Here is a 25,601-nt window from a genome sequence, read left to right as displayed (position 1 = left end):
CCCCAGACGCAGGCATGGGGCGCACTCGAAGCGGCAGGGTAAGTACCACGGACGGTAGGGGTGGCACACACATCCCCACGCCACTGCTGCCACACGCACTGACACGTGCACAACCAGTCTCACACACATCCTACACGTACACACAATTCTCACACATACAGTCTCACTCACACATTCTCATACTCATCCACGAGCACCTCACACACTCATTCACACATACACACTCACACACATTCTCACACTCACATTCTACACGTACACACACATTCTCACACATATATTCTCACACATTCTCACACTCATCCATGACCACCACACACACACACTCATTCACATACACACGTTCTCACACACACATACATTCTCACAATCACATTCTGACACTCACACATTATCACACTCACATCACACACATTCTCACACAGTTCCCACATATTCTCACACTCATCCACGAACACCTCACACACACACATATTCTCACAGACACATTCTCACACACACACACATTCTCACACACACTCATTCACACATTCTCACTGACACATTCTCACACACACACATTCTCACACACACACTCATTCACACACATTCTCACTGACACATTCTCACACACACTCATTCACACACACATTCTCACACTGACACATTCTCACACTGACACATTCTCACACACACACTCATTCACACACACATTCTCACACTGACACATTCTCACACTGACACATTCTCACACACACACTCATTCACACACACATTCTCACACACACACACACACTCACATTTTCCCATTCTCACACTCACGTTCTCATGCACCCGCGGCTCCCTGACCTTGTCCTGTGGCCCCGCCTCCCTCCCCGTGCCCCTGAACCCGCCCGGGTCGGGGGTGCGCATTTGCCGCCGTCCCTGCCTTGCACGGGTGCCTCCCTGTGCCGCCTGCGCTCCGGGTTCCAGCGTGCGGACTTCCTCCCTCGCCGCCGTGGGATCCCACAAGCGGCCACCGCAACTCAGCCTCGCGTCCAAAATGCCGCGGCGGCTGGGCGGGGCCTGCGCGGGCCGGGGCGGGGCGTAGCGCGCTGCACGGGGGCGGGGCCAGGAGTGGGCGGGTGGGGCTGGGGCGGGGCTGGGGCGGGGCGCCGCTGGGCGGGGCCATGGAGGGGCGGGGCGTAGAACCGCGGGGGCGGGGGCGGGGCGGGGCCAGGGAGGGGCGGGGCGTAGAACCGCGGGGCGGGGCCGGGGCGGGGCCGGGGTCTGCCCGCAGTCCTTGTGCCGCCCAAGCCCAGCCCGCGCCTCAGTGGTAAAACAGAGTTGTAGACGCAAACGCGCGGCTGACGACGCGCACGCTGTGCCCCAGGTGGCCCAGCTGGAGGGTCGGGGGCAGAGGCCGGGGTCTGCCCGGGAGCGCACTGCCTCCTGCCTGGACCACGGCTTCCTTCGGCAGGGAGACGGTTACAGGCACAAACGGGAAGAACGCTGTCCCACGGTGGGAGACGAGGACCCCTGGCCCCAGAGTAGGGACAAAGGCGAGGGCTGGCAGAGTGGGGGCGCCTGGAAGGCTCCGGGGGCAGCGCCGTGGCCTGCAGGGACGCCCCCGGCCCAGGTCCCGGTGGGCGGGCACAGCGGCACGGAGGGAGGGAGCTTGGCCGCCAGGGGGCGCCCGCGGACCTCCTGTGCCGGGGACCCGAGGTTTCTAGGGGACCTGCTCCCTGCGCGATGGGGATGGGGGCTGTGGCTTTGCGGCTGCGAATCCTGCCCTGCCGCGTGCTGGGGGTGACTCCGGGCAAGCAGGGGACGTGGACGCTGGCCCCAGGCTGCAGCTGCCCCTCGTCCTACCTCCCAGGAAGGAGGACACCAGGGCCCTGGTGCCACTCAGCCAGCCAGGGCAGGGAGCCTGGCAGGCTGTGGTTGTGCCCTTGTCTCTTGCCCTGCTGCGCTTTGCATGTGGAGGCCCCCAGGGCCCCGTGTTCGAGGCTTGGTTGGGGGGAGGGATTGCTGTTGGGAGGTGCTGGAAGCTGTAGGAGGTGGGACCCAGGGACAGGCTGCGATGAATTCTGACTTTGACCCGGCCGTCTCTCTCCGCTCCAGCGGTGGACGGCACCGTCGGCTCCCACGGGCACTCGTGCCCTGCTGTGCCTCCTCCCACTGGCCTCTCTAGAAGCCAGACCGATGGGGCCAGTCCACCTCGGACTTGAGCCTCCCAGACCCGGAGCTAAATGAACCCCTTGGCTTTCTCAGTAGCCCATCTCAGGGATTTCCTTCTGATAACTAAGAGCTGACTAACACAGGCCCCTTGTTTCTCTTCCCCCTGTTGGGAGGAGCTGTGGGTGACCTCCCAGCTAGGCCATCACCAGAGCCTGTACCTGACATGAAACATACACTTGCAGGGGCCCGGTGCTGTGGGGTAGCGGGCAAAGCCACGGCCTCTGACGCCGGCACCCCTTACGGGCACTGGTTCGTTTCTCTGCGGCTCCACTTCCAGGCCAGCTCCCTGCTGATAGACCTGGGGACAGCAGAGGACGGCCCGAGTGCTGGGCCCTGCGCCCATGTGGGAGACCCGGAGGAAGCGCTGGCTCCTGGCTTCTGCCTGGGTCAGCCCTGGCCATTGTGGCCATCTGGGGAGTGAACCAGCAGATGACATCTCTCTCTCCTCTCTCTCTCAGCCTTTCAAATAAATCAGTAAATCTTTATTTTTAAAATGCACCTGTGGCCGAGGTCAATGATGAGTCTGCTAGCAAGAAACAATACCAAAGACTCAGGAGCGGGGGCTGGGGGACGGGAGGGAGACGGTGCAGGTGTCCGTCATGGGACACCTGGGAGTCCACTCTCTCCGCCTTTGCTTATGGACCACTGGAAATCTTCTTGGAGAAGGCAGAGTGCAGTGGGAGCCTGGGCACCAGCCCCCACGCAGGGAACTCTGGGAGGGGAACTGGAGCTGCCGGCTCAGCCTCGGCACTCAGCAGTTTCCAGCCGCAAACTCCCGGCCCTGTTCCGCCTGGGCCCTGCCTGCCACGCTGGCGCAGTCGCCGTGTCTCCCGGCTTCCCAGATGGAGCAGCTGAGCTCCAGAACATTCCTTCACTTGCCCGAGTCACAGCAGCTGCAGACCCACCTGGGGAAACACCTGGAGCACACTCTGCTCATGGTGGCCCCTAAGTCCTTACTACGGTGGGCAGGAGGGCAGAGGAAGCCAGAAGGTCCAACTTGGCCCAGGTAAGGCAAAAGAAAGCAGCCATGGGGCCAGTGCTGTGGTGTAGGGGGCAAAGCCACTGCCTGCAGGGTCGGCATCCCATATGGGCGCTGGTTCGAGTCCTGGCTGCTCCACTTCCCATCCAGCTCTCTGCAGTGGCCTGGGAAAGCAGTGGAGGATGGCCCAAGTGCTTGGGCCCCTGCACCCATGTGGGAGACCTGGCGGAAGCTCCTGATCAGCCCAGCTGCAGCCATTGCAGGCAATTGGGAAGTGAGACAGCGTATGGAAGACCTGGCTGTCTCTCCGCCTTAAAGGGGAAGGGAAGGGAGGGGAGAAAAAAGGAAAGAAAGAAATGAATGAATGAAGCAGTCAGAAAGAGCCAGGACTCCAGGATAAAGATCTAACCCTGGGGCTGGCGCTGTGGCGCAGTGGGTTAACGCCATGGCCTGAAGCGCCGGCATCCCATATGGGCGCTGGTTCCAATCCCGGCTGCTCCTCTTCCAATCCAGCTCTCTGCTGTGGCCTGGAAAAGCAGTAGAATGGCCCAAGTCCTTGGGCCCCTGCACCTGCTTGGGAGACCTGGAGAAGCCCCTGGCTCCTCGCTTCGGATCAGTGCAGTGCACTGGCCGCAGCAGCCATTGCAGGGTGAACCAACGGCAAAAGGAAGACCTTTCTCTCTGTCTCTCTCTCACTGTCCACTCTGTCAAAAAAAAAAAAAAAAAAAAAAAGACTTCTCTCTCTCTCTTTTCCTCTCTGTAACTCTGCCTTTCAAATAAATAAATCTTTAAAACAAAATTCTAATCCTGACTCTAGGGGCTGGCATTGTGGCACTGCAGGTTAAGCTGCTGCCATCCCATATGGGCGCTGGTTCGAGTCCCGGCTGCTCCACTTCTGATCCAGCTCTCTGCTATGGCCTGGGAAGGCAGTGGAAGATGGCCCAAGTGTTTGGGCCCCTGCACCCACATGAGAGGGCTGGATGGAGTTCTAGACTCCTGGCTTCAGCCTGGGCCAGCCCTGGCCATTGTGGCCATTTGGGAAGTGAACCAGCAGGTGGAAGATCTGTCTCTCCCTCTCTCTGTACAACTGCCTTTCCCCTTCAAGTAAATAGATAAACCTTAAAAAGAAAAAGGCCCCACTGTAAGTGGCCGTGGGCAGGACACACGAACACAGGCAGACACAGAGCAGCCACTGCTTTAATCAGGATCCCACACACCACAGCCAAGGGCAGGGCCCTGCCCACGGTGCCGGGCGCCACGACTGTTTACAAAAATAAATATGAAAAAAGCTGCAGCTCTTCTGTGATCAGGGAGTTAATCTGATAGCAAGTAAATGTGTTTATGCATCTGGCGTTATTCCTAGACCGCACCCCAGGTCTGGAAGCACTGGATGTGGCTGGGGACCGGGCCTCATATCTGACGTCATCCCTAGACCCCACCCCAGGTTTGGGAGCACTGGGCGTGGCCGGGCTATGATGTCACCCCTAGACCGCACCCCAGGTCTGGAAGCACTGGGCGTGGCCGGGGGACGGGCTATGATGTCACCCCTAGACCGCACCCCAGGTCTGGAAGCACTGGGCGTGGCCAGACTCCTATCTGACATCATCCCTAGACCCCACCCCCGGGTCTGGGAGCACTGGGAGTGACCGGGGGCCGGGCCTTGTATCTGGTGTTATTCCTAGAGTCCACCTGGTTTGGAAGCACTGGACGTGGCTGGGGGCGGGGCCTTGTATCAGACATCATTCCTAGACCACTCCCCAGGTCTGCGAGCAGTGGACGTGGCGGGGGGACCGGGCCTCATATCTGACGTCATCCCTAGACCCCACCCCAGGTTTGGGAGCACTGGACGTGGGGGGGGGACCGGGCCTCATATCTGACGTCATCCCTAGACTCCACCCCAGGTCTGGAAGCACCGGGCGTGGCCGGGGGCCAGGCCTCACATCTCCGAGTCGGCGTACATGCCGTTGATCAGGTAGTCCACCTGCGTATAGTCCTTCTTCCTGTAGCTCTCGTAGGCTTGCAGGGCGAACAGAACCAGGACTGTGAGGAACAGCGTCACCCCCCCAGCACGAGCACCGCCACCAGGAAGGTTCTGTTCACTGGAGAAGGGCTCAGGGCCTTGGTGGTGACCACCAGGTACCGGTCCTGGGTGCTGGGCGGGCACGAGTCTGTGGCTGGTGTCGGCGAGTCCCCTGAGCTACCGGGCGTCAGCCCAGTGGAGGCAGAACCGGTCATGGCCCTGGTCCCCACCTGCTCCGGCGTCTGGGCAGTACCCAGGCTGCCGGCCGCTCCAGTGGGCGAGGCGGGGCCTGGCTGTGTCGTGGGGGATGTGGTGTGCACCTGGGAGCTCAGGTGGGTGGAAGGCGCTGGCCCCGAGCTGGTGGTCGGCTTCCTCAGCTGGTGGCTTGGTGGTGGTCACTGCTGGGGACGACGTGGAGGCCGCAGTGGGGGAGGGCCCGGGGGGAGGGGGAGGGGAAGGGGGTAGAGGCGTTGGGCTCTGGGGTTGTGGGCGAGGGGGTGGGCGTGGGCCCATGTACCGTGCTAGCCGCAGGTGGGTGTGTTGGCACCTGCACAGTGGGGCCTTGTGCTTGGGGGCTCGTGGTAGGTGCGGGGCTGGCCGTGGCGTTCCCGGGGGTGCCCGTGGGACTGCTTGTGTCCGCAGTGGTCACGGCAGTGGTGTGGGCACTTGTGGCTGGTGCTGCCGATGTGGCTGTTCTTGGCACAGAGCTGCTGCCTGGCACCTGGCACGAGGCGTGCTGGGGGGCAGAAGCCCAGTGGTGGTCGTGGGGGACGGCCGAGGTGGGCGATGAGGGTGCTCGGGAGGCCGCCCCCGCCCGTCGTCCCCTGCACAGTGGCCGGGGCCGTGTGTGTTGTGCTGTTTGTCGTCCCTGCCGTGATGGCCGTGGAGGTGTGGCCGGTCACCACAGTCCCCCGCCGTCAGCGCGCTGGTTTGCGCCGGCGCCGGCGTTTTACTCTCGGTCCCCGGAGCCGTTCCCACTGATGCATCTCGCTGGACCAGTTTGTTCCACGTCCCGTGAGGGATGAAGGGCCCTAAAGCCAGAGACGGGAGACGATGCAGTCGTGTGAGTCACGGGCCGGCCAGAGCCCAGGAGGGCGAGGTGTGGGCCCGCACGGCCCCTCAGGGCAGCCCCCGTTCCTGGTTCTGGGGCTCCTCTGCCCCCTCCCCCCCAGCTGTGGAAAGCCCAGAGCTGCACGGTGTGGATGCAGCGAATTCCAGAAACACCAGGGTCCCAGGACATCGGCCCCCCCCCCCACGCTGTAAAGAGCTCCGCCCACGCTGTAAAGAGCTCCGCGCTGGGAAGGGGTTCGCAGCAGGAGGGCTCGGGCTGGACAGCGCCCGCTGAAGTATCTGGTGCGCGACTGGACGAGGCTCGGGTGAACTCAGTATTGGATGCATGGATGAATGGCTTTGCGGCTCAGCTCCAGGGCGGCCTGGGCCCCCGGGGGCGCCCCCTCCAGGGCCTGTGAAGCCCCCGCCCAGCCCAGCACCCAGGGAGCCGGGGTTCCCCAGCCACCCCGCTTTTTCACTTACGTGCCTCGGGGGACGCCACCCGGCTTTCAGACAAGGACAAGGAGGAAACGCACAGGAACACAAGGGCTGCCCACATCTTGCGGCCGGGCCGGGCCGGCCGGCTGCTCAGACTGGTGACGGCTCCCTCCTGCCCAGCCAGGGAACCTGCGGCCGGGAAAGCACAGCGCTCAGACTTCCGGGCAGCCACACCGAGGCTCACCTGAGGCCCAGGCTCAGCACTGCACCTGCTGCACAGGGGCCCCGGCTGGGTCCAGGGCGCCCACGGATGGCCAGCCCATGGCCGGCGCCCAGACAGGCCAGCACATGCCAGGCGTGGGAAGCCGCCCTGTCGCACGCCTCGCCTTTGATGGGTCTGAAGCACTTCTCGACAACCGTGCGGACGCCCAGCCCCGGGGCCCGGAGATCAGAGCGGGAGCCGCAGAGAGCGCCAGGCCGAGGCGGCATCCGTGGGGCGAGAACCCTCTCAGCACCAGGACGAGAGCTGCCGAGTTCCTCCGTGGCTCCTCCACGGGCTGCGGGAGGCCCCAGACAGCCGCCGTCACCTTTCACACAGGGAGTGCCACGTGGCCGGCCGCCGCGCACCTGCCACCCCTCTGCCGAGTCACCCTTCCCTCACGCTCCCTTAAAAAGAAGTGGCTGAGACGGACAGACAGGGAGAGACGGTGGAGACTGGCCGGTTCACTCACCAAATGCCCACAGTGGCCAGGGCTGGGCCAGGCTGACTCCACAGGGGTGGCAGGGACCCAACCTCTTGAGCCATCACCTGCCGCCTCCCAGGGCGCCTGACAGCTGGAAGCTGGAATCGGGACTGGAACCCAGGCACTCTGACGTGAGACGCGCAGCAGCTTAACTGTTGGGCCAAAGGCCTCTGGGCCCACCAGCCGTTCTCAGCCGCCCAGCGTCCACTGGTGTGTGCTCAGAACGCCAGGCAGTAAACGGAGGGTGGAAGATGACCAGCAGCCCCTCGTCCTGCAGCCCTGCAGTCCAGCGGGGGACACAGAGGGCCACCGCAGGCTGGCGCAAGCGCCGGGCGGAGCTGTGCCTTCCTTGCTGGGAGGTGGGGTGGGGGAATGGCACTGGGCCGGCCTTGGGGGCTGAGGCATGTCGGTCCTCTGGCTGGAGCCCCCGGGACACCTCGGCAGGGTGTGGCTGGGGTAGACAGGACTGGCCGGGGCAGTGAGCCAGGCGGGCTCAGTGAGGGGTGTGCTGCGAGGGACCACGAAGGCAGGCGGGAAGGACCTGCTGCAGCTGCCTGGGTGTCCAGCAGGGAGACGGTGCAGACTGGGCCTGACCCGGCCGCCCGGGACACGAGGCTTCCCCACACTCACGCCAGGTCCTTCTGTAGGCATCAGGCTGGAGTCGCTCACCACGGGGTGCAACAGGGAGCTGGCGCCTGGTCCTGGGGGCTGCCCCAGGCCTGGCTCAGCATGTTCAACACGAGTCCCACAGGGCAGCCCAAGAGGCCCAGCCCTCCCGGGGCCACAGCCCGGCCCTGTGCAGGTGCACGGTGTGTCAGCCTCGGACAGCCTTCCAACCCAGTCTTGCCCCAAGACACTGGTCTCTGCCAGGCCTTCCCGTGAAGCGCCCGCGTTCTACAGCACAGCAAGGCGTGGCTTTGGATGCCACCTGACCTCAGGTCTCTGCTTGAAAGTGCCCTGAGGTCCCCATCAGTCCGTCCCCAAAGTCATCAATGACTCACAGTCGAGACACCTGGCTGTGATCCACCCGCCCCGCCACGGCTGCCACGACCCCCGTGTCCCCTAAGCTGCCTCCATTGGCTGAAACCCCTTCCCACCCCGAGGGTCCTCAACACTCACGCCCTTCAAACACCGGCCCCCTGTGCAGCTCCCACTACCCTCACCACCCACACTCCACCAGGCTGCCTAGGTGCCCCTGCTCATCTTCAAAGGGCCCCCAGGGTCTTCTCCTGTCCAGATGTTTCCGCTCGCTCTGTCACCCCAGCCCCACCACCTGCCACCCACCCTAACCACTCCAAGGAAGGGGGCTGGCACCCTCTGTCTCTGGTCTCTATCGCCTGGGGACCATAGCACCTGCCCCTGAGGGCGCTGCTGAATCAATGAATGGAAGAGTGGCTGAGGGAACGAATGACTTCGCCCCAGAGAGGGCAAGGGTCCCCATGGCCCCTTTCCCATTTGCCCCGGAAGCAGAGCCAGGTCCCCCATTCTAACACAAAGGGGTGACATGGACGCCGGGAAGGCCTACAGGTCTTTGGAACAATCAGCTCCTTTGGTTTGGTTTTGGAGCAAACTGCTGAGGACAATGAAAAGGAGAGGATCAGGGGACACCCGCACTCCACAGCCAGAACACTGCAGGGTCCCGGGGACACCCGCACTCCACAGCCAGAACACTGCAGGGTCCCGGGGACACCCGCACTCCACAGCCGGGACAGCGCTGCAGGGTCCCGGGGACACCCGCACTCCACAGCCAGAACACTGCAGGGTCCCGGGGACACCCGCACTCCACAGCCAGAACACTGCAGGTCCCGGGGACACCCGCACTCCACAGCCAGAACACTGCAGGGTCCCGGGGACACCCGCACTCCACAGCCAGAACACTGCAGGTACCGGAGACACCCGCACTCCACAGCCAGAACACTGCAGGGTCCCGGGGACACCCGCACTCCACAGCCAGAACACTGCAGGGTCCCGGGGACACCCGCACTCCACAGCCAGAACACTGCAGGTACCGGAGACACCCGCACTCCACAGCCAGAACACTACAGGGTCCCGAGGACACCCACACTCCACAGCCAGGACATTGCAGGGTCCCGGGGACACCCGCACTCCACAGCCGGGACACTGCAGGGTCCCGGGGACACCCACACTCCACAGCCAGAACACTGCAGGGTCCCGGGGACACCCGCACTCCACAGCCGGGACACTGCAGGGTCCCGGGGACACCCACACTCCACAGCCAGAACACTGCAGGGTCCCGGGGACACCCGCACTCCACAGCCAGAACACTGCAGGTCCCGGGGACACCCGCACTCCACAGCCAGAACACTGCAGGGTCCCGGGGACACCCGCACTCCACAGCCAGAACACTGCAGGGTCCCGGGGACACCCGCACTGCACAGCCAGAACACTGCAGGTCCCGGGGACACCCGCACTCCACAGCCAGAACACTGCAGGTCCCGGGGACACCCACACTCCACAGCCAGAACACTGCAGGGTCCCGGGGACACCCGCACTCCACAGCCAGAACACTGCAGGGTCCCGGGGACACCCGCACTCCACAGCCAGGACACTGCAGGTCCCGGGGACACCCGCACTCCACAGCCAGGACACTGCAGGGTCCCGGGGACACCCGCACTCCACAGCCAGAACACTGCAGGGTCCCGGGGACACCCGCACTCCACAGCCAGAACACTGCAGGGTCCCGGGGACACCCGCACTCCACAGCCAGAACACTGCAGGGTCCCGGGGACACCCGCACTCCACAGCCAGAACACTGCAGGGTCCCGGGGACACCCGCACTCCACAGCCGGGACACTGCAGGGTCCCGGGGACACCCGCACTGCACAGCCAGAACACTACAGGTCCCGGGGACACCCACACTCCACAGCCGGGACACTGCAGGGTCCCGGGGACACCCGCACTGCACAGCCAGAACACTACAGGTCCCGGGGACACCCACACTCCACAGCCAGAACACTGCAGGTCCCGGGGACACCCGCACTCCACAGCCAGAACACTGCAGGGTCCCGGGGACACCCGCACTCCACAGCCAGAACACTGCAGGTCCCGGGGACACCCGCACTCCACAGCCAGGACACTGCAGGGTCCCGGGGACACCCGCACTCCACAGCCAGAACACTGCAGGTCCCGGGGACACCCGCACTCCACAGCCAGGACACTGCAGGGTCCCGGGGACACCCGCACTCCACAGCCAGAACACTGCAGGTCCCGGGGACACCCGCACTCCACAGCCAGGACACTGCAGGGTCCCTGGGGACACCCGCACTCCACAGCCAGAACACTGCAGGTCCCGGGGACACCCGCACTCCACAGCCAGGACACTGCAGGGTCCCGGGGACACCCGCACTCCACAGCCGGGACACTGCAGGGTCCCGGGGACACCCGCACTCCACAGCCAGAACACTGCAGGGTCCCGGGGACACCGCACTCCACAGCCAGGACACTGCAGGGTCCCGGGGACACCCGCACTCCACAGCCAGGACACTGCAGGTCCCGGGGACACCCGCACTGCACAGCCAGAACACTGCAGGGTCCCGGGGACACCCGCACTCCACAGCCAGAACACTGCAGGGTCCCGGGGACACCCGCACTCCACAGCCGGGACACTGCAGGGTCCCGGGGACACCCACACTCCACAGCCAGAACACTGCAGGGTCCCGGGGACACCCGCACTCCACAGCCAGAACACTGCAGGGTCCCGGGGACACCCGCACTCCACAGCCAGGACACTGCAGGGTCCCGGGGACACCCGCACTGCACAGCCGGGACAGCACTGCAGGGTCCCGGGGACACCCGCACTCCACAGCCAGAACACTGCAGGTCCCGGGGACACCCGCACTCCACAGCCAGGACACTGCAGGGTCCCGGGGACACCCGCACTCCACAGCCGGGACAGCACTGCAGGGTCCCGGGGACACCCGCACTCCACAGCCAGAACACTGCAGGGTCCCGGGGACACCCGCACTCCACAGCCGGGACAGCACTGCAGGGTCCCGGGGACACCCGCACTCCACAGCCGGAACACTGCAGGGTCCCGGGGACACCCGCACTCCACAGCCAGAACACTGCAGGGTCCCGGGGACACCCGCACTCCACAGCCAGAACACTGCAGGGTCCCGGGGACACCCGCACTCCACAGCCGGGACAACACTGCAGGGTCCCGGGGACACCCGCACTCCACAGCCAGAACACTGCAGGTCCCGGGGACACCCGCACTCCACAGCCGGAACACTGCAGGGTCCCGGGGACACCCGTACTCCACAGCCAGGACACTGCAGGGTCCCGGGGACACCCGCACTCCACAGCCGGGACACTGCAGGGTCCCGGGGACACACGCACTCCACAGCCAGGACACTGCAGGGTCCCGGGGACACCCGCACTCCACAGCCGGGACACTGCAGGGTCCCGGGGACACACGCACTCCACAGCCAGAACACTGCAGGGTCCCCGGGACACCCGCACTCCACAGCCAGAACACTGCAGGGTCCCGGGGACACCCACACTCCACAGCCAGAACACTGCAGGGTCCCGGGGACACCCGCACTCCACAGCCAGAACACTGCAGGGTCCCGGGGACACCCGCACTCCACAGCCAGAACACTGCAGGTCCCGGGGACACCCGCACTCCACAGCCAGAACACTGCAGGGTCCCCGGGACACCCACACTCCACAGCCAGAACACTGCAGGGTCCCGGGGACACCCGCACTCCACAGCCGGGACAGCACTGCAGGGTCCCGGGGACACCCACACTCCACAGCCAGGACACTGCAGGGTCCCGGGGACACCCGCACTCCACAGCCAGAACACTGCAGGGTCCCGGGGACACCCGCACTCCACAGCCAGAACACTGCAGGTCCCGGGGACACCCGCACTCCACAGCCAGAACACTGCAGGTCCCGGGGACACCCGCACTCCACAGCCAGAACACTGCAGGGTCCCGGGGACACCCGCACTCCACAGCCGGGACAGCACTGCAGGTCCCGGGGACACCCGCACTCCACAGCCAGAACACTGCAGGGTCCCGGGGACACCCGCACTCCACAGCCAGAACACTGCAGGGTCCCGGGGACACCCACACTCCACAGCCGGGACAACACTGCAGGGTCCCGGGGGACACCCGCACTCCACAGCCGGGACACTGCAGGGTCCCGGGGACACCCGCACTCCACAGCCGGGACACTGCAGGGTCCCGGGGACACCCACACTCCACAGCCAGAACACTGCAGGGTCCGGGGACACCCGCACTCCACAGCCAGAACACTGCAGGGTCCCGGGGACACCCACACTCCACAGCCAGAACACTGCAGGGTCCCGGGGACACCCGCACTCCACAGCCAGAACACTGCAGGGTCCCGGGGACACCCGCACTCCACAGCCGGGACAGCACTGCAGGTCCCGGGGACACCCGCACTCCACAGCCAGAACACTGCAGGGTCCCGGGGACACCCGCACTCCACAGCCGGGACACTGCAGGGTCCCGGGGACACCCACACTCCACAGCCAGAACACTGCAGGGTCCCGGGGACACCCGCACTCCACAGCCAGAACACTGCAGGGTCCCGGGGACACACGCACTCCACAGCCAGAACACTGCAGGGTCCCGGGGACACCCGCACTCCACAGCCGGGACAGCACTGCAGGTCCCGGGGACACCCACACTCCACAGCCGGAACACTGCAGGGTCCCGGGGACACCCGCACTCCACAGCCAGGACACTGCAGGGTCCCGGGGACACCCGCACTCCACAGCCAGAACACTGCAGGTCCCGGGGACACCCGCACTCCACAGCCAGGACACTGCAGGGTCCCGGGGACACCCGCACTCCACAGCCAGAACACTGCAGGTCCCGGGGACACCCGCACTCCACAGCCAGGACACTGCAGGGTCCCGGGGACACCCGCACTCCACAGCCAGGACACTGCAGGGTCCCGGGGACACCCGCACTCCACAGCCGGGACAGCACTGCAGGGTCCCGGGGACACCCGCACTCCACAGCCAGAACACTGCAGGTCCCGGGGACACCCGCACTGCACAGCCAGAACACTGCAGGGTCCCGGGGACACCCGCACTCCACAGCCAGAACACTGCAGGGTCCCGGGGACACCCGCACTCCACAGCCAGGACAACACTGCAGGGTCCCGGGGACACCCGCACTCCACAGCCAGAACACTGCAGGGTCCCGGGGACACCCGCACTCCACAGCCAGGACACTGCAGGGTCCCGGGGACACCCGCACTCCACAGCCAGAACACTGCAGGGTCCCGGGGACACCCGCACTCCACAGCCAGAACACTGCAGGGTTCCAGGGACACCCACACTCTGCAGCCACTGGGGCTGAGGTGCAGGTCAGCTGCCCATCCCTCACTCGGAGGTCAGGGGCCGTCGCCCTAGGAACGAGGTGCAGTACAGGAAAGGGGGGGTGCGTCTGCAGTGCCGGCATCCCATATGTGCACCGGTGTAAGTCCTGGCTGCTCCACTTCTGATCCAGCTCTCTGCTGTGGCCTGGGAAAGCAGTAGAAGATGGCCCAAGTCCTCGGGTCCCTGCACCTGCGTGGGAGACCTGGAAGAAGCTCCTGGCTCCTGGCTTTGGATCGGCCCAGCTCTGGCCATGGCGGCCATTTGGGGAGTGAGCCAGTGGATGGAAGACCTCTCTCTCTCTCTGCCTCTGCCTTTCAAATAAATAAATAAAATCTTAAAAAAGAAAAAAAAAAGAGGCCTCTGACAGGCAAGCAGGGTCCCGGCCTCCCGAGTGCACCCAGCCCATGCAGCCTCCGCCACCGTGCGTGGGGCAGGGGTCAGCGGACATCTGTCCGGAGGGCGTGGTGTACACGGCCGTGGCCACTGCCTTCTGCCACAGGTGAGGCTGTGGTGGATGTGTAAGGGTGGGCGTGGCTGCATCCCAGTGAAACCTGATTCACACAGACCAGCAGCAGGCGGGCTCTGGCCCACAGACCAGGGCTGGCCAGCCCCGCTCCAGCTGTCAGCCGAGCCCAGGGTGGCTGCTCCAGCTAAGGCAGCAAGGAAGCCATCAAGGGACTGAGTGGGTCCGGTTCATCTCCTTCCTGGCCGTGGGAGCCGGGGTGGCAGCCTCCTCCTCCATCCCCCACGGCAGGAGACGCAGCGTCCCCCTGCATAGGGGACTCCCCTTGACACAGGCCTGGACGACCTCTTGCAGTAACATGCGTGGCGTCAGGAAAGCACAAGAGGGCACGGAGGGACCGTGTGGCCCCAGAGCCCTCCTGCCCGCCCTGCTGTGGCCCGCCCACTGGGTCCACTCAGAAGGCTGGACGCGGAGCGGGCACTGTGGCTCGGTGGATTAAGCCACATGGGATGCTCACGCCCATACCGGGGTGCGTGGGTCAAGCCCAGCTACGCCGTTTCTAATCCAGCTCCCTGCCGATGGCGCCTAGGAAGGCAGCAGATGGTGTTGTGAGTACTTGAGAACCTGCCACCCATCCGGGAGACACGGCCGGAGCTCCTGGCTCCAGGCTGTGGCCTGGCCTGGCCCAGCCTGGTTGCTGATGCATCTGGGGAATGCACCAGTGCCTGGGCAATCTCTCTCTCTCACTCTTGCTCTGTCACTCTGCCTTTCAAATAGACAGGCAAAGACCCCCGCGAAGGAAGTGCCTGGCCCGGGTCCCCCTTGGCCCCCGGAAGGCCTGGGCTGTGTCTTGCTTCCTCCTTCAACCTGTCCACCATGCAAAGCCCCCTGCGGACTCTCTCCAGGCTCTCTGCCCGTCCCCAAACAGGCAGGCCCAGCTGCAGGGCCGGGCACTCACCAGAGGCGGCCGCTCAGGGCGCACTCCTGGGCTGGGCCATCTTCCTCGTCGGGGAGCTGCGGGCTGGGCACTGGGGGCGGGCCAGGTGAGGTCCGGCTCTGCAGGAGGTGCGCCCCCGGGCCATGGCATGCTTCGTGCACAGGTAGGACGAAGGCAGACGCTCCACTCTGGAAACAGGTGCATCTGGGGTTTGAAGAAGAAGCAACACTTCTTAGGAACAGCGACATGGCAAGGAGAGGGAGCAGGACCGAGCGGTGGTCAGCCGGCCGTCGTCCCGGGGAATGACCACACACATCGTCTTCCAAGGTCATGGTGCTGGCGGAGCCTTCTCCACAGCGGGGATTTCCTTAGGGAAGCAACCGGACAGACGTGCCAAGAGGGAAAACGCCAACGACGCGGACGTGCCAAGGAACCGGGGTAGTTTTGTAAGGCATGGGCTCATTCACTACAAAATACTACAGCAGCTGTTGAGAACCCACAGAGCTCCAGGGATCGATGGGACGGCAGGTGGCACACAGCAAACGGGCCAGGATCCCGCTTCTGCTTAAGCAGACCTGTGGCCTGGACAGACCTGCGTGAGAAAGGTACAACGACAGCTCTTGCTGTCTTTTAAAGAGGCAGGCTCCACTTGCAGCAAACATTTGTGAAGAAGCCCACGTTGAGAGAAAACAGCTGGGACTTTGTCCCTGTGCTGTGGGCGGAAGGCACGGTGACCCCACTGGACACTGCTGCACACTGGACCGGACTAGGAGGACTGACGTATCAGCAGGCACATTTCCCAGGAACCAACAGAAACCCTGGAGGAGTCCAGGAGCAGCACAAAGAAACAGACGGCCGCCAGCGGACGGGCACCTGATGGACACTCGGGAGGTTACGGACACGGCTCCTCACCGCCCACACAGGACAGGGGACGTCAGCAGGTGGAGAGGCACCAGGACCCCAGAGACCCGCTTCCCGACACAAACGCCCATGCGTGCACACGGCCACACACACACCTGCAGCTGCCCAGTCACACACGTGTGCACCACGCGGCTGCAGGCACGCACACGCCCCACACCACACAGGCCCACACGGCAGTCACACACGTGTGCACCACGTGGCTGCAGGCACGCACACGCCCCACACCACACAGGCCCACACGGCAGTCACACACGTGTGCACCACGCGGCTGCAGGCACACACACGCCCCACACCACACAGGCCCACACGGCAGTCACACACGTGTGCACCACGCGGCTGCAGGCACGCACACGCCCCACACCACACAGGCCCACACGGCAGTCACACACGTGTGCACCACGCGGCTGCAGGCACGCACACGCCCCACACCACACAGGCCCACACCACACAGGCCCACACGGCAGTCACACACATGTGCACCACGCGGCTGCAGGCACGCACACGCCCCACACCACACAGGCCCACACGGCAGTCACACACGTGTGTACCACGCGGCTGCAGGCACGCACACGCCCCACACCACACAGGCCCACACGGCAGTCACACACGTGTGCACCACGCGGCTGCAGGCACGCACACGCCCCACACCACACAGGCCCACACGGCAGTCACACACGTGTCCGTGGGGAATCGCGCACACACACAGATTTTCACGGGGCCGTCTCGGGAGCTCCACCAGCTTCTCAGGGGACCGGGCTGGACGCCGCGCCTGCTCACCTCCGGCGGTCACTGTGCGGGAACAGAAACCGGCCCCAGGCAGAGCCAGGGGCAGGCCCTCGCTGGACACTGACCACCGCTCTGCCCTGGGCCCGCCCCTGACTCATAATTAAACCCGACGAGACTCACAACAGTAGTTACCCCGCAAGGGCTTCCGTGAGCCTTACACAGAGTCCCCCTGACTTCCGGGGGAGGGAGGCCAGGCAGGACAACCAGGGGAGTCACGCTCACGCTGAGTAGGAGACAGGGGTGTCAGGGAGGTGGATCTGCCGGGGGACGCAGCCGGAGACCCCGGGGGAGGCACCTCCCAGACTGGACCCCGGGTGTCCACCTCCCTACCTCTCCCGGGCCATGGCCTCGAGTGCCTCCCAGAGCCCCAGGCCCCCGAGTCCCGGCCTGAGTTCCGGCCGGGTGTGAACCTGTCACACGGCGCCACCGGCACGCATGCCTGTATCCTGGCGTGGCTGAGTTCTCCCAATCCATCCCAAGTAGTGCCCGGGCGTGGCAGTGCTCGGAGCCCCGGCCACAGGCCATCAGTGCCTATCAGCAGCCGCGATCGCCTCCCCAGGGACAGGGACCCCACCCTGACACGCCACCTGGCTGGACCTTGGTGGCAGAAGCCCAAGGAACATAGTTCTATGTACACAGACACTGCCCCGCGGTCCAAAGGATGTGTCCATGTGGCAGAGCGCGACCTGCAGCGCCCGCGGCCACCGGGGTGCTGTGACTCTGCTCTGTCCACCGGCCGGTCAGGGGCACACGCACGCGTCCTAAAGGCGGCGGTGTCTACCTGAGCCGTGTGGGCGCCCGCGGAGGCCGGCAGGTGCAGGCAGAGGTGCCGGGCAGGGTCCGCAGGAGGCCCGGCTCGCCCAGGGGGCCGCTCCTCTGAGGGCCACGCTCGCCGGACCCCACGCTCGGGGGGCCTCGGCCCACTCCGCCCCGCCCCCGCGACCCCCATTCATCCTCCCCCCGCCCCCGCAGGCTTCCCCGGCCCCCACTCCGTCGCCCAGCCCCGGGCCGGTCCAGGCAGCCCCCTGGGCGGCAGCGCGAGCCCCTTACCCAGGCGCGGCAGCCCCGCGGCGGCCCGGCGCCCTCGGACGGCGGGGAGCGCCCGCTGCCCGGCGCGAGGACGTGGCCGCCAGCCGGGCCAAGACAGCTCGGGACAGCGGCGCCCGCGCGGGCCCCGCCCGGGGGGCCGCCCCGGAAGTGACGTCATGGGAGGGCGGGCCGCGGCGGTGCCTGGCGCGGGGACGCGAGGCGGAAGCGAGGGGCGTGGCTGTGCCCGGGCCCCGCCCACAGGGGAGGGCCGGGGCGCCGACTTGGCCGGAAGGGGCTATTTCTGGCTGGTTTCTTGCGGAAGTGCGTGGTTCGAGGGGGGCTGCCCTGGTGTGCCCTGCAGTTTGGGGGTCCCGGAAGCCTGGGGAAGTGGGCAGCGTGAGCCCCAGACGCTCCCAGTCTGCGTGCGGAGCCCTAGAGACGGCGGAACGGTCACTGGGTGCTCTGTCGCTTTGGGGCCACCCCTGGGACTTGGAGGGGAGCGGAGGGGAGGTGTAGGGCCTGGAGCCAGGGCCGCGCCCCTGCGGCTTCCCAGCGCCGGGACCCCGCCCACCCGCTGCAGGGGCGCGGGCAGAGGCGGTGCGTGGGCCGAGTGGCAGGCGCAGTGCTGTGGGGCCTCAGCCCAGCCCCCACCCTGGACGCCCCTGTCCGCCTCCCCCAGCCTGCAGATCCATGGTAGGGACGAACTCCAGGGGCTGCGCTGTGCTGCAGGGGGTCACACCACTGCCTGCGGCGCAGGTTCGAGTCCCGGCTGCCCCACTGGGGGTCCAGCTCCCTGCTGTGGCCTGGGAAAGCAGTAGAAGATGGCCCAAGTGCTGTGGCCCCTGTACCCCCGTAGGAGACCCGGATGAAGCCCCTGGCATCGGCCTGGCCCCAGTCCTGGCCGTTGTGGCCATCTGAGGAGTGAACCAGGAGATGGAAGACCTCTCTCTGTAACTCTGCCTAAATCTTTAAAAACATTTTAAGATTGACTGGCTAGGTTAAGTGAGCGGTAAGGGTGAGGGCCCGTGTTAGCTGTGCGGGAACTCGTGGGCCTCGATCCGACGAGTCGTGCGCAGTCTAGGCTTGGGCCCCGCCAAGCAAGCAGCCTGGCCCCTGCCGTTGCCCCCCCAGAGGGAGGCCGGCGCGTGGCCAAGCCGGCCCGGCTCAGCCCCAGCCGCGCTGCGGTCGCGTGACCACTCCGGGAGCCTGGGGACTGAGCCCGGGCTGGGGAGGTCTCCTTCCTTCCCCCACCCTGGTGGCCGTGATTGGCCTGCTGCCTGTCAGGCCGGGCTCCTGCACCCGGTGTGGGGGACGTTCCCGGCGGCCGGGGGAGGGTGTGTGAAGACCCCGATGCTCCACGCGTGCCTTGATTTCCCCAAATGTGCGTTTACTCACAGAGTAGGCGGCCACCCCTGACTGTAGTCCTAAGCTTGCCCTGGTCACAGTCCAAGTCTCTGGTTTCATTTGGTCAAACGGGTTGGGGGGCCCAGCTTCTTCCTGCTGGGGCTGAACCTGGAAGGTGAGCGCCCCCCCCCCACCGAGGGCAGGGGCAGCTGGCCCTCTGAGCGCCCGCTGAGGCAGAGGAGGCTTTGCTGGGGCAGTGAGGCCACGGCGTGGAGGCGCTGCAGCCGACTGACCCTGGTCTTGAGTGCCAGCCAGAAAAGGTGCTGCCCACGACGGAAGTACCTGGGCAGGCTGGGCCCGCACACGGGAGCCCACTGTCCCCCGTGGCCAGGCAGCACCTCTGGGTTGATGGCTCAGCCCCGGAGCTGCAGAGCTGCATGTGTGCGGTGTTGGGAAGAGCAGCACCGGGCAGCCGCGTCTGGGGGGGCGGGCAGACTTCCGGCCTGGGCTGTTGTCTCGGGTGCAGAAATAAACCCGCTCACGGCGTGAGTCACGGTACCGTGTGTAGGGCAGCCGCCCCGGGCGCCAGTTCCGGAGTGAGGCTCTGGGGCAACACTGCCTGGTCTGCACCCCACTTCCTCCCCGTGTAGCCAAGTGACAGCCGACAAGGCCTCACACTCACCGCTCCCCCCAAGGGAAACGTGGGGTTCGGCTCTGAGCCCTGGCCACTCCGATCAGCCGATCAGCACAGAGCCTTGTATCCTGATGCTTCGGCTGCCTCATTGCCACCCAGTGCTGCTGGGTGTGGCCAGTGCTCTGTGGCCACGTGACGCTCGGCTGATGGGAGTGTGTTCTCCAGAAGGCACAGGCTCCCCACGCATCCCCAAAGACGGCGCTAGCGGAGATGGGAGCTGTAGAGGTGCTCACGCGAGGAGGAGTTTGGAGAGGCAGGGGAGAGGCAAGCAAAGCAGCGAGGCTCAGTGGGGCGGGGCGTCCAGCAGAACGGACGGCCCCTCTCCACACGGAATCTGGGAGCGCTGGCCCTTCAGGCTGGGGTGAGCGAGGTTACACAGCTTCAGAGGGGGTACACCTGCCGGGTCAGGCGGGCATCTCGGCGAAGAGCCGAGGGAGCTGAAATACCCGGATAGACCAGGCGGGCATGTCAGGAAGGGTGGAGTGCGCGGTGTGCGTGCAGACATGCAGACGGGGGCTTGGAAGGGGGCAGGTCCAGGGCTTCCCCACTGTGCCCCCCCTTCTCCTGGCAGAGGGTTTGCTGGGTGTGAAATAGGTAGCATTCCTCTCGGTGTGTCAGACTTGTAGCCCACTTGGCACAGGGCAGAGGGGATTCCCCTAGGGTGCCTTCCTGGGGGTGGGGGAGGCAGGGGCCCCCGTGAAGCTGTTCCCAGGGCACTCTGGAGGCTGCTGCATTCCTTTCCCAGCTTTTCCGAGCCTCTCTCACACACACCAGCTAATTTCCAGCTCCCTACCCAACAATAGCACAAACGCGAGAAACGTGGCACAAGCACACGGTGGAAAGAGCTAAAACGGGACGGTGGGCAGTGTCACTTGGCTGAGCCCCAGCTGGGACAGGTGCACCAGGGGATGCACCCCCCCGCCACCACCCTGTGCACCTGCCCCTGCCCTGGGCACCTGGAGTGACCTCAGGAGCCCCACAAGTGCGGACGCGAGGGCCACAGGTGACCTTGGCGAATCAGTGAGATTGCATTGCAGAATCCTGAACGCTGAGGGTCAGCCGCTGATGTGGAGAAGCGACCGTTCCTGCCTGCTCAGAGGGCGACGAGAACTAAGATACGCGAGGACAGACGTGCGGAGGGCTTATTGTGGGGCAGCAGCACGTGCAGGCCTTGCTCAGGAGCCATGAGGACTCTGCTCTGGGGACAGTGACTCTGCAGGTGCGCATGACTCAGAGTCCCCGAGGGCCGGAGCCCTGTGAGCCCTCAGCCCAGCACCGCCTCTGCCCTGGAGGAGGCTGCTTCCCCTCTGGTTCCGGGCGCTGGCTTTCAGGAGGAGCCCAGAGCCCCTTCGTGCCTACTCGTTATTGTCTTGGTGTCCGTATGGGAGGTATTTGTACGCCATGAACGCAAAATGGAAGATTAACATTACGGGAAGCTGGAGAGAAAGTGACCACTGTGATGTGGATAGGCGGAGAATTACGTGTGCAACACTGGACCGGTCTCCTAACCTGCTCAGGGTGTTCGGAATACCAAATCGGTCCTTGGGTTTTTCCTGCAGACAGCTGTAAATTATTTTATTAATTTATTTCTTTTTAATAACTTATTTGTTAGGCAGAGTTATAGTGTGAGAAAGATCCTCTATCTGCTGGTTCACTCCCCAAGTGCCCATGACGGGACTGGGCAGAGCTGAAGTCAGGAGCCTGGAGCTCCATCCAGGTCCCTCAGTGGGTGCAGGGGCCCAAACACTTGGGCCATCCTCCACTGCTTTCCCAGGCGCATTAGCAGGGAGCTGGATCAGAAGTGGAGCAGCTGGGACTCAAACTGGGAGCTCTGACATGGGATGTAGCAGGCTTAACCCACTGGGCATGTTACCAGAGAATGCAAGGGTTCTTGTCTTCATGCAAGAAAGAATTCAGGCATGAGACAGTAAGTGGAAAGCAAATAGCAAGTTTATTAGGGCAGGGACATCTGTAAGAACGGATGGGCGCCTCTCCAGACAGACCTGAGAGAGCGCCCAGTCGCTCAGACTGGGGGAGAGCGAGGTTACATGGGTGAGTGGGGAGAGTACACCTGGGCAGGCCAGGCGGGCAGTCAGCAGAGAGGCAGAGGGCTGAGCGCGCAGTTCGGTTCAGGCCGGGGGTTTTTAAGGAGATGGGTCTTGCCTCCCCACCTCTGCTCCTCCTGGAACAAAGGGCTTTTTGGATGTAAATACGAAAAATTCCCATCTGAGTTTTTCCCCTGAAGTTATCAGATGGGCGAAGCCTGGCTGGCCTCGCCCGGCCCTAGAGGAAGGGTGGTTATCGGGTAGAAGGGGCGGGCGTTTGACGTGCAGGTACTGGGCTGCCCCTGGTTGTCAGGCAGAAGGGGCGGGACCCCCACCTGGCAGGTTGTTGGGGTGACTTTGAGATGCACACGCTGGACCTGGATGTCAACTCCTCAGGCCTTTGTCACACACACATAAGCTCATCTGACTTCCTACCTAAGAGGCACAACACAGGCCCTTGACAAACAATATTCAGGATTATGAACCCAGGCTGCTAGGCACTCACACGGAGTTTATTTTTTAATTTCAATTCTTAAAAATGCATGTTTTTATTTGAAATGGAGAGAGAGACAGAGCTTTCATACACTTTTTTTTTTTTTTTTTGACAGGCAGAGTAGACAGTGAGAGAGAGACAGAGAGAAAGGTCTTCCTTTTTGCCATTGTGTTCACCCTCCAATGGCCGCCGTGGTAGGCGCGCTGCGGCCGGTGCACCGCGCTGATCCGATGGCAGGAGCCAGGTGCTTCTCCTGGTCTCCCATGGGGTGCAGGGCCCAAGCACTTGGGCCATCCTCCACTGCACTCCCTGGCCACAGCAGAGAGCTGGCCTGGAAGAGGGGCAACCGGGACAGGATCGGTGCCCCGACCGGGACTAGAACACGGTGTGCCGGCGCCGCAAGGCGGAGGATTAGCCTAGTGAGCCGCAGCGCAGGCCCATACACTTTTTTTTTTTAAATAATCTCAGCCTTACGAATTCCTTTTTCTTTTCTTTTCTTTTTTTTTTTTTTTTTTGAGGTCTTTTTTTTTTTTTTTTTTTTTTTGATAGGCAGAGTGGACAGAGAGAGAGACAGAGAGAAAGATCTTCCTTTTGCCGTTGGTTCACCCTCCAATGGCCGCCGCGGTAGCGCGCTGCGGCCGGCGCACCGCACTGATCCGATGGCAGGAGCCAGGTGTTTATCCTGGTCTCCCATGGGGTGCAGGGCCCAAGGGCTTGGGCCATCCTCCACTGCACTCCCTGGCCACAGCAGAGAGCTGGCCTGGAAGAGGGGCAACCGGGACAGGATCGGTGCCCCGACCGGGACTAGAACCCAGTGTGCCGGCGCCGCTAGGCGGAGGATTAGCCTATTGAGCCGCGGCGCCGGCCTGAGGTCTATTTTATTTATTTGAAAGGCAGAGTTAAAGAGAGGCAGAGACAGAGACAGAGAGATCTTCCATCTGCTGGTTCACTCCCCAGATGGCTGCAATGGCTGGAGCTGTGCTGATCTGAAGCCAGGAGCCAGGAGCTTCTTCTGGGTCTCCCATGTGGGTGCAGGGGCCCAAGGACTTGGGCCATCTTCTACTGCTTTGCCAGGCCAGAGCAGGGAGCTGGATCAGAAGTGGAGCAGCTGAGACTAGAATGGTGCCCATATGGGATGCTGGCACTGCCCGTGGCGGCTTCACCGGCTACGCCACAGCGCCGGCCCCCATGCACTGTTTTCACCCCAGATGGCTCCAGTGGCTGGAGCGGGGCCTGGGTAGAGCCGGGAGCCTGGAACTTAACCCGGATGCCCCATGCCGGTGGCAGGAGCTGTTACTGGAGGCATTCCCTCTGCCTCCCAGAATCAGCGTTAGCAGGAAGCCGGGACAGGCACCCAGAGCTGAGACTCAAACCCAGGCCCTGGGACGCGGAGGAGGGCATCGTCCCCGGCGTCCGAGGGGCCAGGTCGATGTGTCTTATTTCAGCGAACTCACAGTGTAGTGGAGGTGTGCAGGTGGCGGACGTGGGTTTGTTGAGGATACAGATACACAGGGAAGAGTGCACATTGAGGCCCACGGCCGGGTGCCTTCAGGAACCGGATTCCCTGTGTAATCGGTGCTCAGCTAGGACCACGCCGGGGGCCCCTGAGTCCCCCTCCCAGGCCCCAGAGGAAAGCAGCAGGTGTCCGTGGAGGCCAGAGCTCCTTGGTTCCCGCACACTGCCATGGGAACGCCAGGCGAGGCGGCCACTTGGGCCGTTTGGCTGATGAGGGTAGCTGACCCCACCCGCAGTGCCACGCCCAGCCATTTACCCAGGAGAGATGGAAACCGAAGTCCACAGGGAATGCATGCAAACGTCGATAGCATCTTTATTTATAACTGCCAAAAACTCGGGGCCAGTGCTTGGCTTAGTGGGTTAAGCTGCCATCTGCAGCGCCGGCATCCCATATGGTGCCGGTTCGAGTCCCGGCTGCTCCACTTCCAATCCAGCTCTCTGCTGTGGCCTGGGAAAGCAGCAAGGATGACCCAGGTGCTGGGGCCCCTGCACCCACCTGGGGGGCCCTGGACCAGCCTTGGTCGTTGTGGCCATTTGGGAAGTGGACCAGCGGATGGAAGACCTCTCTCTGACTCTTTCAAATAGATAAATAAATCTTTTTGAAAAAATTGCCAACAACTGGTAAAGGAACTTGTACCTCTGCTCACGACTCTGCCACCGAAGCTGTGGGTTTTCCACCCAGCACCACCCAAGTGGCCTGCAGTTCCATTCACTGCCTACAGCCCGGGCGGACCGCAAGGGCGCCCCCCTCGTCCGAGGCAAGGCCCCCAGGTCCCCACCCTTGCCACCGCTGCCCCTCACAAGCTGGAAGGCTGCTGGGAGCTGAGGCAGACACGGGGCCCGGCTTCCCCAGCTTGTGACAAAGGACACAGAGGAACAGCGGATGAAGCGGGACCCAGGCAAAGGCCAGGAGGGGTCCCGAGTGACCGAGCTTCCGCCCGTGGGGTTGGCGTGTGCCGGCTCCGGCCCCGGGGACATGGTCCCCAGCCTGGGAGCTCTCTCCAGAATACCATATTGTTAGGTTTCCAGACACAATGGATTAAATCATCCACTGCTGGTGATCAGCTCCATCCCCCCTCCTTCGCCTTCCGTGCAGGTGGGGGAGGGGAAGGCGGGAAGGGCCCCACTTCTCGTCACGCCTCAGTGATCCGGGTCACCGGACCCCCTGCCCGAAGCTATCTAGGGGGCACCGACCATCAGCCATCTCCTAGCTGCCAGAAAGACACCCATTCATCGTCCAGGAATCGCCCACGGTCATTGCAAGCAGATTTGGGTTCTTCAATGCATTCGTGGAAAATGAAATTAAAAGGTGCGTTTATTTCAGTGCAAAACAACTGAAATCTGTGCTGTGTTTTCACGACTCGCGTCTCTGTGAGCTTTCCGAAGACCTCGTGGGGGCCGTGGCACTGGGCACAGCAGGTTAAGCTGCCGTTGGGAGGCCTGGATCCCGGACCCTAGGACGTGGTTCAAGTCCCGGCTGCTCTGCTTCCGACTCCACTCCCTGCTGAGCCTCCTGGGAAGCAGCAGGCAATGGCTCAAGTGCTGGAGTCCCTGGCACCCATGTGG

General features: G+C 64.1%; 1 protein-coding gene and 1 long non-coding RNA gene across 2 annotated transcripts; both read right to left on the bottom strand.

Annotated features, from left to right (window-relative positions):
- Nucleotides 1–4,357: 4,357 nt before the first annotated feature.
- Nucleotides 4,358–5,593, bottom strand: C7H11orf24 (chromosome 7 C11orf24 homolog; the record flags this gene model as incomplete). The annotated part of the gene is given in 2 exon segments (XM_062195668.1): nt 4,358–5,240; nt 5,243–5,593. Coding segments are annotated over 2 exon segments (477 nt in total), but the record flags the coding sequence as incomplete, so codon positions are not given.
- Nucleotides 5,594–5,994: 401 nt separating this feature from the next.
- LOC133762783 (uncharacterized) lies at nt 5,995–18,071 on the bottom strand. Its single transcript, XR_009866351.1, has 4 exons — nt 17,966–18,071; nt 15,230–15,412; nt 6,732–6,875; nt 5,995–6,229 (listed from the first exon to the last, which is right to left on the bottom strand). It is a non-coding gene; the product is annotated as an uncharacterized LOC133762783 (long non-coding RNA).
- Nucleotides 18,072–25,601: the final 7,530 nt, after the last annotated feature.

The sequence above is a fragment of the Lepus europaeus genome, chromosome 7 (assembly GCF_033115175.1).
Source record: "Lepus europaeus isolate LE1 chromosome 7, mLepTim1.pri, whole genome shotgun sequence".
In the NCBI taxonomy this organism is placed as follows: Eukaryota; Metazoa; Chordata; class Mammalia; order Lagomorpha; family Leporidae; genus Lepus; species Lepus europaeus.
Note: the sequence above shows the minus strand (reverse complement) of the source record. Positions and strands in the feature narration are given on the sequence as shown.